The 16,386-nt window shown below is 36.7% G+C and overlaps 1 protein-coding gene across 2 annotated transcripts in view; it reads left to right on the top strand.

Annotated features, from left to right (window-relative positions):
* LOC576669 (cartilage oligomeric matrix protein) overlaps positions 1-16,386 on the top strand; it is a 42,877-nt gene extending 26,491 nt beyond the window's left edge. For both annotated transcript variants that reach the window (XM_030976847.1, XM_030976848.1), the window contains exons 12-24: positions 1,459-1,563; positions 2,114-2,221; positions 2,809-2,971; positions 3,482-3,600; positions 4,308-4,360; positions 5,145-5,230; positions 5,970-6,065; positions 6,434-6,612; positions 7,273-7,518; positions 8,905-8,979; positions 9,878-9,975; positions 13,518-13,657; positions 14,480-16,386. In XM_030976847.1, coding sequence (XP_030832707.1) covers positions 1,459-1,563; positions 2,114-2,221; positions 2,809-2,971; positions 3,482-3,600; positions 4,308-4,360; positions 5,145-5,230; positions 5,970-6,065; positions 6,434-6,612; positions 7,273-7,518; positions 8,905-8,979; positions 9,878-9,975; positions 13,518-13,657; positions 14,480-14,508 — 1,497 coding nt within the window. In that variant the 3' untranslated portion in view covers positions 14,509-16,386. The remainder of the gene's footprint in view (positions 1-1,458; positions 1,564-2,113; positions 2,222-2,808; positions 2,972-3,481; positions 3,601-4,307; positions 4,361-5,144; positions 5,231-5,969; positions 6,066-6,433; positions 6,613-7,272; positions 7,519-8,904; positions 8,980-9,877; positions 9,976-13,517; positions 13,658-14,479) is intronic.

Below are 16,386 nucleotides of genomic sequence, written 5' to 3' on the forward strand. Positions count from 1 at the left end.
CAGATCAAAACTCACCAAAATGTACTTGTTTTGTTATGGTTATCGTCATCACAACCTTCTACAAATCATATGAACAGAAGTGAATTTCGAGCGAGAAGAAGAACAAATAATCGACATTTTGTAACCGTGAATTAACTTTGTATCGTGAACTTGGGGTATATAGATATATCTTCAGTGCTCTAACACCTGGCGGTTACAGGCAATGTGTAGTGTTGGTATCGGTCCGGCGCCGGCTGATGATCAGATTTGGTGTGTTTATCCTGTATGGGATGTTTGTTGTTTTAATCCTTTATGGATTGTTGTTATTATTGATTGTGTTTTATCCGATCGTGTTCAGATAATTCACTAATTGATTGATAAGACATATTGTATGCACCTGCGATGTGTCTACCAAGCTATATTATGCCGTGACTGTCTTTTTGATAAAGCCTAGCATCTATATTGTTAATTTTTAATGAGAATCAAAAAGTTGATAAATAAGTCGGTATGCATTAATTTTTAAAAAAAATTACGATTAAAAAAAAAATACTAAGCACAAGACCCAAACATGTTTGCTTAGTCAGAGGCGGCGCTCCGGGGGGGGGGGGGGGGGGGGCAGGGAGCACAGTGCCCCCAATTTTCCAGGTACACCCAAAGTGCCCCCTTTTCCTGTGTAAAAACTGCCCCTTCCCCTTCTTATAAGTGCCCCTTTTCCTTGCAATAAGTGCACCCCCATTGTTTTCATAAGATCCCCTTCACTTTCTCATAAATGTTCCTTTTAACCTATGATAAATGCCCCATATAAAATCTGATAAGTGCCCCTTTTCTTTCGACAACTGCCCCTTGTCCTTTTAGCTATCCCTTTTCCATTCTCATAAGTGTCCTTTTTAATCTCTGGTAGGTGCCCCTTTTCAGGTAGGAGAAGTGTCTCCTTTACCTCTGATAATTGCCCCTATTCAAATCTGACAGGTACATGTTTTACTTTGACAAGTGCCCCTTTTTCCTTTGTAATAAATGACCCATTCCCCTTCCGATAAGTGCTCATTTTCTTCTTTGATAAGTTCCCTGGTCCGCTTCTGATAAGTGCCCCTTTTATTTTGACACGTGCTCCTTTCCCTTTCTAAATTTGTGGCACAACGCCGTCACACACTGGGCGTCATTTCGACTGGTTATTGCCTTAGCTTCTCAGGCAAATGACGCTTCGTGTGAAACAGCTATCAGAAAGAAAAAAATGAAATAGCCCGGCGAATTTGACTTATGTTTTAGCCCATCGATTGTCTCTGTGTGACACTTCAGATTCAAGCTGACAGCGAATCACTTTTGATATAAATGGTGCATTTAAAAAGAAATAAAACAACATAACAAAGTTGAAAAGAAACGTTAAATGTTTTTTTCAAGTAATTTGGTTATCATTCTAATTTGTCACTTTTCGAGTTTAAAATAACGATGATCTCTCTCTCTCTCTCTCTTTCATTTTAGTGTATCATTGGGTGGGCCGGTGACGGCTACGATTGCGCTCTTGATACCGATCTGGACGGCTATCCTGATTACGCTCTTCCATGTACCGACAAGCATTGCAGAGCTGTAAGTTCTTATTCTCTCCTAACTATGCTTCCATTTTGGGGTTCTAATTGTCCAAGTGGGTAATTTTCCAAGGGGTAATTGTCCTTGGGGTGGGATATTGTCCGGGGGGGGGGTGATTGTCAAGGAGGTAATTGTCCTGAGACACTATTAAGTTTTGAATGCAAATTTGACGCTTGACATCTAAATGAATACGTGTGCAGGCAATTTTATAAGCGTCTTCCCTAAAAAAAAATGACGTTAATGATTATGCACGGTTATAGACCATCCCCCTCCCCCTCCCCGGTTTTCAAAAGGATAGAAGTTCATTTCTATCCGAATACGGATATACACGATCAAACTTATACGAGCTTTTATCTTCGCAAATATTTTGAAGTCATCTGAAGCTAAAATAAAATAGAAAAAAATAGTCATTAAATCCCCTTTTATAAGTATGGGTCAACGCTTTCATTGCCAGTCGCAACTTTTAGTCATTTACTCTGAGTTTGTTTGTTTACTAACTTTAAATGCAGAATTGATTTGACTATGATCTCTAATATATTTCTCTCTTCAGGACAATTGCGTATATATTCCTAACAGCGGACAGGAGAATCAAGATGGCGACGAAATGGGTGACATTTGTGACCCGGATGCAGACAATGATGGAGTTCCTAATGGTCCGGTAAGGAAGAGGATTACGTAGTTTGTGATACACTGAATATATTCATCATGTAATCATACTCCTTTGGAAGTTTTACCGTGATGCCGCTTAATCGTGTACGGGTTATCTTAAGAAATCATATTCGCCCCCCCCCCCCAACAACACGATCATTTTAGTTAGTTCATAAATTATTGTGCTGAGGTGATGAATTCAAATTATTGTGCTGATGTACATTAATTCAAATAGAAAGGAAATGGTATCCTCACACAGTAATAGAAAAACAGATACTAATTTTACTTTCTAGCACCCGATATTTAAGGGGTAAAGGGAAATTGCCTTGTATCACCTTTTTTTCGCCAAGACTTTTATTTTGTCATTACATTAATATTAGTGCATCATACAAAATAAGCAACGAATTTTAATTCAAATCAGCCGTTCGAATATTTTGCAGCATCCCCAATTACCCCCCCTACTGTGTAAAATCCCTACACATTCCGAAGCTTCTTCCAGAGAACCTTAAATCATGTTACTTTAAAGTTTCTAAATTTGCTTTTCTTACCATCGAAATGAGATTGATCAATGGTCCTCGGTCATTATATTCATTTTAGGATAACTGCCCTCTGGTGGCGAACCCTGATCAAGTGAATAGCCAAGACGATGACCCGGTGGGCGAAAGATGTGATAACTGTCCGATGACGCCTAACCCCAAGCAGATTGATACCGATGCAGACGGCAAGGGTGACGAGTGCGACGACGATAAGGACAATGATGGTAATTATGATGACCAGCAGATGACCAAGACAATTAATTATTACAAGTTATCTAGTTAGTATGATCAAAAGATATATTGAAGAACTGGGAAAAATCAAACGTGATTTGTAAATTACCATTTAGACGAAAATCATCAAGACAGTTTAAGGATTAGTCTCTGATTGCACAAAACAATATACAATATATAGCCTACCTTTCGGGAAAGATTGTTGCAAGTCCTTTTTCAACATGATTTTATTTCTAATCCCCGAACTGATTATCACCATTAAATGTTTTCCAATACATTTTTTAAATAGAGGAATTCTTTTTATTCTAGTTCTGCAAATGTTGAAAGCTAGCATGCAGGCTGCATTCATCTTCATGAGGGCTTAATAAACACTCCTTGATAATAAGAAAGTTATATTACGACATATAAACGACAATGCTGATAGGACAGTCAGTAAATGAAAGGTATAACAGTAATAAGTTATTCAAAAAAGGCAATTTTTTCTTCTGTCTTTTTTCTCTCAGGTATCCTAAACATCTACGATAACTGTGAACTTGTTCCGAACAGGATGCAAGATGATACTGATGGGGATGGTCTCGGTGACGCTTGTGATAACTGTCCCATGCAATACAATCCAGACCAGGTACGGACACAGCGATCCAGCATCAAAATAAATATTGATCATCACTCAGTGTCTTGTTTCTTCTTTATTCTTTCTTCTTCTCCTTTATATTTATGACAATTTAGCATGTCCCTCCGTTTCGATGTATACATTAAGGTCATCTTCCGTTCTTCAATATTTATTTTTTGTCTCTTATACGAATTTATTACATTTTACAACGTCAATGTCAAATATCGAATTTGTTTTACTTATAACGTCAATATTTTATTTTAATTGAAACACTCTTTAACAAATTGTAATCGCTATCCGATGGAGGGGATCAGAGGGGGTGTTTCATGAAGCAATTAGTCGGAGGTTTTTACCGACTAATATCTTTTTCACCGACAATTCTATCGTCACCGACTATTTTCCACGCCTCTGATTGGTCAAATTTAGTCAGGGCTGACAGTTGTCGACGAACAAATGTTGATGAAACGCCCCCAGGTTAGTCAACCGTCGGCAGTAGTGTTAGGATTATATTTTAAACCGTTTTGCTCAGCACAAATTTATTTTGTAACGGAATGACATTTGTCTGAAAAGAAACACAAAGGAAAAGATGAAAACAACAACATGTCGAGAAAACATATAACAGGAAATTAAGAGTTCATTAACATGATTGAGTAAAATAAGTTGTTAAACTTCTATTTTTATATATATTTCACTCTTTTAATAACATTCTATCCATTTAGAATAACACGGATTCTGATTTGCTTGGAGATATCTGCGATAACAATGAGGATTCGTAAGTATTTATACCAAATCGTTTTTTTTGTAAATAATGTTTTATTTTTAATTATGATGTTGACGCTTTCCAACCAACATTGCCTTAATAGTACATTGACTATCTGGTTGTCTTTAAGAAACACTTCACTTAGAAGTATTTGATAAGCAATCAAATCATTTGGACAACTAAGGAAGTACTTTTTAACACTAAATCAGTTTTTAAACATGCCTTGTTTGGGAAAGGAATGTGTAAATAAGTGAGATATTAGAAAAAGATTAAGTTGTATTTAAATGGCTAGATGCCAGATTTGGTTTGTCATACACAGATTCTTCCTTCCCCTTCTTTTGGAGTGTTATAAACAAATAACTAGCAGTAGTAATCATTTCGTGAAAGAAATAGGCATCAATCTCCCACTAATTGTAACATAATTTTACAAAGTAAGAATTCTAACCATTAAAGCCTTTATTATTTTCATCGTGTAGTTATTACTATCATTTTATATTTTTACCTATTCGCTATCTTGCATAAAAATTATAAAACATATCTAGATATTCCCCTTATATGAATGTGATTAGACGATGTAATTGTACACTAGGCAGTTTGTTCGATTCCATAAAATGATTTAGATTTGTAAAATACTCGTTAGAATTTTCCTCTTTTTTTCCCCTTCAAATTAAATTGACATGTTTGGTCAAGAAGCTTCACCCCCCCCCCCCTCCCCACAAAAATGTAACCATACGCCTCGTATACAGATTGTACACAAAATGAACAAATATCAATCCTTGCTTCTAACTCCTTACAGGGACGACGATGGTATTCAGGACAACTTGGACAACTGCCCCAAAATCCCAAACAACCCTCAGCTAGACTCCGACGGTGATGGCAGGGGTAAGATAAAAGCCACTCACTGTCGCTAGACCACTGGGAATCGAGATGGGAGATGTGTTGGTCCAAATTTGCCGGAAAGATTTAAACAAGATTTAAAAAGTTGCCCGATAAGTATAAATAACAATAATACTACATCAAAAATTTGTCAATGTCATGTAACGCGTATTGACTAATCACGATGCTTAAAATACTAGAGCCATTTTATAACATTTGTTATGCGCCATCGATCTAGTAAACTTATGTTGAGGCGCAGAGGGAGATTATTACCCCAGCTTTATCATACTTCCATTGAGTAAATACAAGGTTATCACATTTCGACATTTGGTTCATAGTTGTTGTGAATTTTAAGCAGCAATAGAAGAGAAAGAGATTTGGCAACATATGGGTGTATCATATCACCCCGCTCGTGCTCCCATTCACGTTTTGATTTATAATCTTGATGGAGTTGTCTCCGTGTCGTTGTCCTAATCTTTTTCTATGCTCTATATTATTTATGCATTTTTCTTTGTAGCTATGTTTCCATCTCTTTATATTTTCATATCTTTATACATCTGTCTATTAAATGATAATTCACACACACGTATCTGTCTATTAGTCTGTCAACTACTTGCTCTTCGTACCTGTAACTAGTCGACGGATTTCAAATTATCTTAAATAACATTTCACACAGATGCCTTTCTGATCAATGATGCTTATGATTGAACAAAAGGATTTAATGTTAATCGCATTTCTTCTAAAGGTGATGCATGCGACGACGATGACGACAGCGACGGTGTTTATGACATCGTAGACAACTGTAGGATCATTCATAACCCTGACCAAGCAGATTATAATCGTAAGCTCTAAATTTTTCATTCTAATTTTTTAAAGTAAAAATTATTAGACATATATCTGGAAAACTAGTTAAGCACAGGGCTACTATCACTTGATCCTAAGATTGCCTGTGATAATCAAAACTTATATTCTATTTTTTTTTTAATTGTTTAGTATAAAAGAAGTTTAGTCAATTATATCCACCTCGAATTTGTAATATATTTGTCGAGGATGAATCTGTGAAATCATTGAAAAACAAGGCTTGGGGACAAAATGACAGCTTGCAAAAAAAACATGATTATCGTCACCGCATGAATTTTGATTGATCAATGTAAATAACTTGTCCATCAATTTATCTAATTTTGTCATCAATGTATCAATGTACAATAGAGGATGGCATCGGTGATATGTGCGACAGTGATTTCGATCGTGACGGCGTGGATGATCAATATGATGCCTGTCCTGAGAACCCTAATATATTCACCACCGATCTCAGAACCTATCAGACTGTGGTCCTAGATCCAGAGGGTGAAGCTCAAGTCGATCCTAAGTGGATTGTCTTTGACGAGGTAGGTGTCACTTATTTTGCAAAAGCAAAGGGAATCTTTCTTTTGATACACGTGCGTCGACAGAAAGCATTAGGGACTTTTAGATTCTGCACGACGAGAACGTGGACTGCCCTTTTAAGGCAATATGACGACACTGCCAGTGCCTTAAAAGGATGTCACATTGCCTTAAAAGGGCGGTCCACGTTCTCGTCGTGCAGAATCTAAAAGTCCCTATTACCACGAAAAGGGAGAGGATAATCTGAATAGACGTTACGAATTACGTTACGAATACACATACCGTATTCATAATTCAGTGAATACCTAATAGTGAATCTGATGGGTAATCCTCTGTAAATACGGCTTTGTGAATTGACTCGAGATCTCTAAATATGTGACGATGATAATTTATCAAATGAAAAAAGATTCCTATTACCGTTTTATCAAACAGATACTACACATCATTATGATCGGGACTTTGAAACAGTCCAAACACACCCGGTTATCTTCTCAGAAATCGGCCTGTTCTAAATGTATACTGCTTGATGTGTGGATAACTGACACGCATTGATTGTGCACCACACTGTAGAAGCTGGCGCTGTAGAATATTTAAAAACAATGCATCGACAAAATATGGGAAAGCAATACAGTCACTGACTACTTGTCCATTGTGTTTCAAAACAGGGTCGTCAGATCATGCAAACCATCAACAGCGATCCCGGCTTAGCCATCTCTTACCAAGCCTTCGACGGTGTGGACTTCGAAGGAACCTTCTTTGTGAACACCCGAACTGATGATGACTTCGCAGGTTTTGTCTTTGGTTACCAGGATTCGGCTAGTTTCTACGTCCTGATGTGGAAGCAGGGTCCACAGACCTATTGGGAAGCTTCCCCATTCAGGGCCGTCGGTGAACCGGGCTTCCAACTTAAGGTGAGAGGGCTAATTGGTTGTATTTAAAAGTATTTAAATCATTTTATGGAAACAAACAAACAGCAAAGTTTTCATTTACATCGTCTGGTCACATTAATATAAAAGAAACTGTTCAAATTCTTAAATATATGTATGTAAGATAGCGAATATGTGAGAAGGTTAATGGTAACGAAATCTGATTCAAGAGGGCCACATTTGTTGTTGCAGAATGTGATAGTTAAGATTGTAATTTTTCGTATATTTTCAAAGAGGCAGACTGATATTGTCTAAAATGTTCTTTGCAGGCAAAACAAATACCGGTAGTAGAGATACGGACTTAAATGTTTTTAGAACTAGATCACAGGGTATTAAACTAGAAGCTGCCATTTACAGGTGCTGTTCAAAATTTAGAACTATTGTAAGCATATCAGACTTTACATGATGAGTAGATGTACTGTCTTCGAAGGATATCATCATAATTACACACTGTATATTATAGGCTTATAACAAACAGGGATAGATAAAGGATGGGGACATAATATCTAGACAGCCCCTTGCAGTATGGGTCCACTTCTAGTTGTATTTCCTCTGGGCTCTAAAGATGATAGCGGGACCAGGGCATTCTCCAGGGGGTGTTTTACAAAACTTGTCATCATTGACAAATGACAGTTTTTGTTAAAAGCTAGTGAAATCCTTGCTTCTGATTGGTTATCAGCAGATTCGTCACTGATTGTTGTCATTTTCATTGAAAAAATGGCTTTGTGAATCCCCCCATATCTATTGACCTTTTATATATAAAATGACCAGTCGATATGATATCTATTCGTTGGTTAAAGGTAATACAAAGTTTTGGGAAATTTTGAAAATTGGGTGGATAGTGAATCTTTACAATTTTGATATATTTGGATGCTCCTGTGCGTATATTATAAGCACTAAAAAAAAATAGCCCCTAAAACACTACTGTTTTCGAGAAAAATTGAATATAAAAATTTACCGGTGCTCCCGGTAAATTTTGATAAATTTCAAATAGCGCCTATGGCCGTACAATGGTAGCTGCGACCATGAAAATCTCAGAATATTTAGTTGTATTATATAATTTCCAAACGGGAATAGCTAATCCGTCGATTTTAGTCAAGAAACATTGTTTCAAAGCTAAATTAACATCTTGACCTTGAGAGGGAGCTATACAACATAAAGAGTTTATTATTTATAATTTCATAACTTCAGACTCGATTTCAACTGCGACAACGATCAATGTATATCGTAGGAACGCATATGCTTCCAATATTTTAATTTGAACCGAATTCATGACCCCATACCAAAACTTTGTAATTCCTTTAAGTATACTCGCTCGACCTCTTTAGATGTATCAGACTGTCCAAGTGACTTGATTACTCTCTGCCACAGGTTATCAAATCCGATACTGGTCCAGGTGAGATGATGAGGAACGCTCTGTGGCATACGGGAGATACACCGGGACAGGTAGGTCTTGTCGTAAGGTCAGGGCCCTGTTTCATAAAACTTGATACCAATAAGAAGTTACAAGCTACTGTTATATATAAGCTACTGAAATCATGGCAACTGATTGGCTGAGAGCAAATTTGTCATAGAAATTTAGCATTTGTTATAGATAACAAGTTTTATGGAACAGGGCCCCTAAGGCGTAGTAGGAAGTAATTCTATGGCCGTTGGATCAGTTGGACGCTCAGAAAATAGTCACGACCCTAGGAGTCCGATTAGACGACGTGTTACTGTGTACATAAGGAAGAGAAAGCAAATTGAATTCCGTAATATAATTTATTTCATTTTATTGTTTTGCCCAGTCAAACTCATTATGATACAGTGTATCTTGAGTATCCCTATAGGAACAAACTTCAAAGGATGTAACTAAACAATCTATTAACATTTTAACGTTCTCTGAACGTCTCCGGACGTCTTCGGAACGTCAAGGGTTGTTTACTGGGTTCAATGTAAAACAAACGTCCTAGGGAATGTTTCACGAAGACTGAGGTCGACGTTAAGTTGGACTTATCAAAGACAGGCAGTTCATGCCATTGTTTGCTCTTAAGTGACGGACAAATCGTCGTCACAAATCTACAGAATTTACCTTTTTTGATAGTTCATTATTAAAGGAAAAAATATTATCTAAAGATCGTAAATTGAGAGACCAATAGTGAGAGCAACCAGTGGCATGAATGGCCTGCCATAGTTAAGTCGATCTTAGTCTTTGTGAGACACCCACAGGAAGTATTAATGACTTCTTAAATTAGTTACGCTGTTACCGTATGGTAAACATCTTGACCAAAGAGACAATTCTGCTGACTTGTGTATGTCAAACTGAAAGAAACATAGTTCTAAAGATGTCGAACTTTCTTTTCAGTCACGTCTTCTGTGGAAGGACCCGAATAACCATGGTTGGAAGGATCACGTGGCCTACAGGTGGAGAGTCGTCCACAGGCCTTCGATAGGTCTCATCAGGTAAACCCTCAAGCCAGTATGTTATTTGTAATTGTTAAAGTGATTCGGTAGCATTGTTGAAGGTTGATGGAAAAAATGTGCAATTTTTGTATGAAATATTACTTATTTTATTCCTGAAAAAATCCTTTAAAATATTCTCAAGCCACAAAGATAGTAATGGTCTTCTTTGAAGGCGTCACTGTGCGACACCCTTTAACAGTAAATTCTCCCGACCAAGTTTTGAATTTTCTTAACCGTTTTTCCATGCAAATAAGGAATAAAATAGGCTTTTACAAAATCTGTCAACACTTAAATGTTTGGAATGGTATGTAGAAACAATTCATTGCTTTGTGACGATTTACGTTCACCTACAATTCAATACAATTATAATAATATAGTTGGGAGAATTCAGGAATCAATCAGATCATTTTTCCCGATTTGTTATCACTAATGATGGTCTGTTGTGACTCAAACTTTCAAATTATCTTTAATTGCACATCTATCATTGAAGTCACTACCTTAGCACCATTTCTCTCACCTGAACAATGTCACTAAGTCCCTTTAAGGTTTAGCGCCACCTTAATGATGGCGTCTGATTTGGCAGCTACATCCTCTAGCACTTGAGTTCTGGTTTTGTCTGAATGAAGAGCTGGGCCCCATTTCACAAAACCTGTCATCCGTGACAAGTGACAGTTTTTGTGATAAGATAGTGAAATCCCTGCTTATGATTGGTTATCAGTAGATTTGTCACCGATTTTCGTCATTTGTCATTAAAAAATAACTTTGTGAGACGGGCCCCTGAATTCGACTCGACCAACGTCTGGTGTCATCAATTGTGTTTAAACTATACACTAGGAGGACCCGTGGAAAATCCACGGGATTCTAGGGGGTGGGTGGTTGTTAATAATGTGCTATCGATTTTTTTAATTTTCATGTTTGTTTTTCTGTTTTTGTTCCCCCTTTTATTTTCAATTTCATTTTCCCTCTTGGTATAGGCCTACTTTTTATCATTTTATTCTTTTTCTACTCTTGTTATTAATATTTAATTCGATAGAATATTAACCTTTTGTTTGCTGTTTCATATATCATTTTGAAATGTTTTTTTTTATTTGTAACATATAATAAAACTTGAAGATTGAAAGAAAAAATTAAATAAGTAATTTGTAAACAAACTGATGCAAACTATTTTACGCTTTAACTTTCGTTTTCACTTTCATTATTTATGATTATTGTTTTTCATTCATTCCCATATATATCCTTATTCTCATTATCCATTTCCCGTCCAGTTTCTTACGAATACTGTTCTCAATTCTCCCATTCTCATTTTTCATATTTTCACTCATCTCTAATTAGAACTTGTCCCAAATCAAAACATGAGTAACAATAATTGTTTAACTTGGCTTAACATACATTATTAAAACTAAATGTTCTATTAAACATAATGATATTTTGCATGGATTATACAAAGAACTTCAGAGAGGTCCCAGAGGTCTCAGTGAAAATATACAAATATTGACTGCTCATGAGGATGAAATTATCATTTCCAAGGTGGAGTTCATACCGGTCCTTCTATCACCCGAAGCAAAGCCGAGGGGGTAATAGAAGGGCCAGTATTTGAACGAAATCGAGGGAGTGATAATTTCCACCACCATCCAATTGCAGAGCAGTCCTTATTTTTTTTGTTTATCCCTCATGCTTTCATTAACAGGTCAGTAGAAAAGAAATCCAACATCAAGAGTCTATTTAACATATTTACAGTCTTTCGGAGTTCAAAAGTTTCAAATAACCAACGCTAAACGAAATCAAACATACGGAAATCAAATCTATACAGTGTAGTGCAGTAACTGCGGCGCAGCGTAAAACGATGGCTTGAGCGCCGTGATGACACGCCTGAGTTGGGGGCTGGAAGGCATTTGAAATCCTGTTTGCTCTGTGTGTGTGCATAAATCGCAGATTGGTCAGGCGTACTATCACAGATCTATTTGCGTTATTATTGTTGTTATTTCGAGGTAGTTTTCATGAAAAGACCAATAAAACAGAAGCTTTGACTATGAATATGTTGGCATAGATCACAGAATTTGTATAATTATTTTCAGAGTAAAGATTTTACGCGAAAATAGGTCCATGGTTTGCGCCAATTGTCGCAATCGCCACGACTCGAATCGAGTGTGTGTACGTGTGTGACGGTGAGCGTGAAATACACGTATACTATGGGCGCCTGGCCTATACAAAGCATATCCTATAGAAAGACGCAAAACGCGGGTAAGCCCAACCCGTGAGAGCGTGTATTTCTTACACCCCCTCACCTGCGTGAGTCATCTGTTAATGTGTATTTCTCTTACACGCTACAAAGCGAATCCTATAGCAAGAGGCCTTACTCAAGATACGCCGCAACCTTTACAATGAGACTTGCTACACCCGTTGACGCGAGTGGATTCTCGTCTATCGTGTGTCTCTTCGTCTCTCTTTGATAATTAGACAGAGGGCGGGTGCACGCCTTGCCGACTCGCTCTCGCGGGTTCGTCGCCTCCTCACAATCCACGACGCCCGCCGTGCTCTCGTCCGCCCGTCCTCCCCGGCACCCCGAAACCGCGTTTAACGGCATGGACGTCGATCGCGGGGTCGAGGTGGCACGCGGATTACGGGAGACAGACCTCGTGGAATTGTGCCGCCGTCCCCGCGCCACGGCGGAGGCGAGCGGGGTCGGGGAAAGACGTTTTTGAGGAACCGTTTTGGCCCGTTTTGGACCCCCGCGGCGATTTTGCGTATTAATAATATAGATACACCTTTGATTATCTTTCTACTTCTATCATGTACACGATCGCAAATACGTTCGAAAAATCAAACTAAGGCAATATCAATAGCCTTGTCGATCACCTATCGAAATGTACGAACATGATCATGAGATCATGACGTATTACGTAATCCCAAATGACGTTATTGATTCTATAACTTGAGTTGATTTTTCGAAAGTCTTTGCGATGTTAATGATAAGTCAGTCAAGGTTTAAGATGATGTTGGGTTCTGGGCCCTTTCTTTTACAGAATTCGCGACTGAATCGATCGCAAGTCTTTCAATCCATCACAAATTACACTCATCTTTTTCTTATACTTATGGTAGGAGTTGCTATTAACATCAAACTCAAATTGAGTTGCAGTCGAATCAAAGTTATTTCAGGCCCATTATGATATGATATATATATATATATATATACACTGAGTTTTATGGTTGTGTAGTAAATCTGGATGATATTTTTTTTAGGAAACTTGATAAATTACATCGAATTACTTTCAGACAACTCCACAATATTCACAGGCAAGTGACAAGTAGCAACTAGATCAACATTCAAACGGATGAAGCTAGTCAAGATAAGATTGAAGCCTTATCCAGGAAATATGTCATAAGTTTCAATCATGATGCCAAAACTATACAAAAGAACAAAATGGCTTCTTTGTACAGCAGCCACTGATTAATCAAAGCTCCGTAAATTAATAAAATGAATTAAATCGAATGGAAGAAGGTGTAATAAGGATCTTGATGACGTATTGTTGATTGTTCTTCAGGGTAAAGCTGTACGAAGCAGACAGTCTGGTAGCGGACTCTGGGTTCCTCCGAGACACAACGATGAGAGGTGGAAGGATCGGTCTGTTCTGCTTCTCACAAGAAGATATCATCTGGGCCAGAATAACCTACAAATGTAATGGTAAGTCAGTCCGATCTCTAGACATTGGTGTCCAAGGTGTCGAAGGGGTGCAAAAACAAGCGTCAGCGGGGAGCAAAATTAATGGCAAAGCCGTTTATGTCCCAATCTTAAAGCTAATCTTGAGCTCTGGTATGGGCATCATACTTATGTCGGGAGAACATAAAAATGATAATAATAATATACCGTACTTTATCTAGCGCATATCACAAGATGTCTCTATGCACTGTAATTCATTCGGGATTGACTGTTTGAACCAGTAACATAAAAACAACCGTTCAAAACTTGCTGGAAATCATCTTCAATAAAAACCACAACTCTCAATTGCACGTAGTGACCTGTGTTTATAAGCACATGGTGTCGGGTCTACTTACCTTGAATTTCTTATCTTTCTATATGCTCATTACTCAGCCCCTATACAAAATCGGTCGGCCCATATTATTTATTTGTAATCTTGAATATTCAGTGTAAGTTTTGTTGGATTATTTGATAATTTATTTTTTACCATTGCCAGAACTTATCCTTTTCTTTAAGAGCTGAACTGAGATTGAGGAGGGGGTATTAGGGAGCACCTTCCCCACCCCCTGGTGTAAAAAATGCATATAAAAATATTGTCATTCTATGTTGAACATGGTAGGCCCACAATGGTTAGTTTTACATAAGCGAAATCCTTTATATTTCCCTGATCAATCAACGTATGCCAGTATACTTTTAACAACGAGCCAATTTAGGTGCATTATTGAATTCTTTGATATTTATGATTTGAATTTAGAATTCATTACTCTTCCATTAACGCAACTTTCTGAATTTCTTTTCCCTTGACAGATGATATACCGGAGGGTGTTACCTTCTGAGGGGCGAAACCATCTCCGTCCTGAAAGCGACTTGCCGACAATATAAATCGTATTCAAGCCATCATCGTAAAACATCCAACAAACCTTTACAGAAAGAAGAGTAACACTTTAATTATGTACTTCTGGACAACCGAAAAAACTCCTAATTTCTGACGTCAGGACGAGGGGGAGTTTGGCGTAATTTAGTCACTGGCCGAATGCCCATTTTTACCTGTAATTTGCACAAAATTTGACTTGACGTGGATCATTGATATTAGGATTTACATTTGTATGATGCTTTTAAGAAGAGAGGAAGGCAGTTTGTTGCCGAATTGACGAATGGTCTTAATTCATAGCCGAAGAACTTTTAAGAGCAATCTCACTGACGATTGCATAGGAAAGGAGAAATATTTTATGCAGAGTGTAAAAATTAAAGTGTAAAACTTGTATTCTAATCATTTTTTAACTGCTCCTGGATCAGGATTTTTTCTTATTATGCCACCTTGCGTTGGAAGTACTTGAGAAAAATATTATTTGATTTATAGATTTATGTATTTGACTTCTTTCATAGAAATTAAAGAAAAGTAAACTTTGTGAAAACGTTTTTTTTTCCTTCTTCCTTTTTTTCTTCTACGATATCTTTAGATCTTGTTATTTCATAAAATATATTTTAATTAACTCTATGTTTTGTCTAAAAGGATTGTTTGGCGTTCTCTGAATATTTTTCTTCTAAAGTACGCTAATTCAGTATGAAACATGGTTGATTTACACCCAAAGGAATAATTGAGAATTTTTTAAATATAGAATTTATATTTTTTCTTCTTATCGTAAAGGTGAAATTAAACCCAGCTCATGTGGTGAAATGACGGTGAATAAAGTAAGAATCAATGAATTTGTCAGAGTGTTCAAGCGAACAAAAGAGTTATTTATGTTTTGAATATTAATTACATTATGATGATATTAATACAATTTTAAAGAGGCAAGTTTAATCGATATAGAAACGCAGCTTAAACATAAATTTAAGTTATAACATGGAAATATCACTAAGGTCACAAACCTGTTTGATATTGATATATGTAATATTTTTATCGTGCAATTGATGAGTTTTACTTCTTTATGTAAGTACAGACGTACGAATAGGGCAGGGTTTAGGCGACATCCGGTTTGTGTCATTTAATTAATTTATCTATTAATTTGTTTATTATACATATTGTACATATGTTTGAGAATGATTAGACAATGTAAATGTGCATGTATTTGTGTTGAAATTAGTTTTAATACTCAACGACAGCCCTAAAATGTATTGAAATATTCAAAGGATCTAAACACAGATTTTGTGAAACTTTATTTGTTAGGTCAAATTAAAAAAAACATAAATATTCAACAAGTTTCAGAGAAAAGCAGTTTTTGTAATGATTGAAAAGAACAATGTACGTTAGTTAAACTACATTAATCAAAATATTAATTATACTTCAAGTATCTAAAATATGATTTTGTAATCATTCTAAAAATGTATATTGAGCTCGAAATAATGCAACAATGAAATAATCCTGAAATAAAAAATGAAGACGATCATTGTTTTGTCTAGGGGGGGGGGGGTCCATTAGTTTGGTTGCACAAAATAGAGAAGAAAAATATTCATTACCTTAGCTTCATGCTCTCCCCCTTTGAAGTTGCAAATGCTTATTCTGAACTTTTCGACTGTACATTTTCTGACTTCTACCGATTGTCCCTGATGACATTTCCTGAATCTTACATCTTATCTATAGATTATCTTTATCATGCTTATGAACGCGTTACGTATGAACATATAATTAATTGTTCTAATTGACTTTTTATCGATCTGTACTTCTTTCTGTTTGGAAAATTGAATAAGAATATAAAGTACTTTCCAACAAA

This window comes from Strongylocentrotus purpuratus, unplaced genomic scaffold (assembly GCF_000002235.5).
Source record: "Strongylocentrotus purpuratus isolate Spur 01 unplaced genomic scaffold, Spur_5.0 spur5_scaffold_9, whole genome shotgun sequence".
NCBI classification, from domain to species: domain Eukaryota; kingdom Metazoa; phylum Echinodermata; class Echinoidea; order Camarodonta; family Strongylocentrotidae; genus Strongylocentrotus; species Strongylocentrotus purpuratus.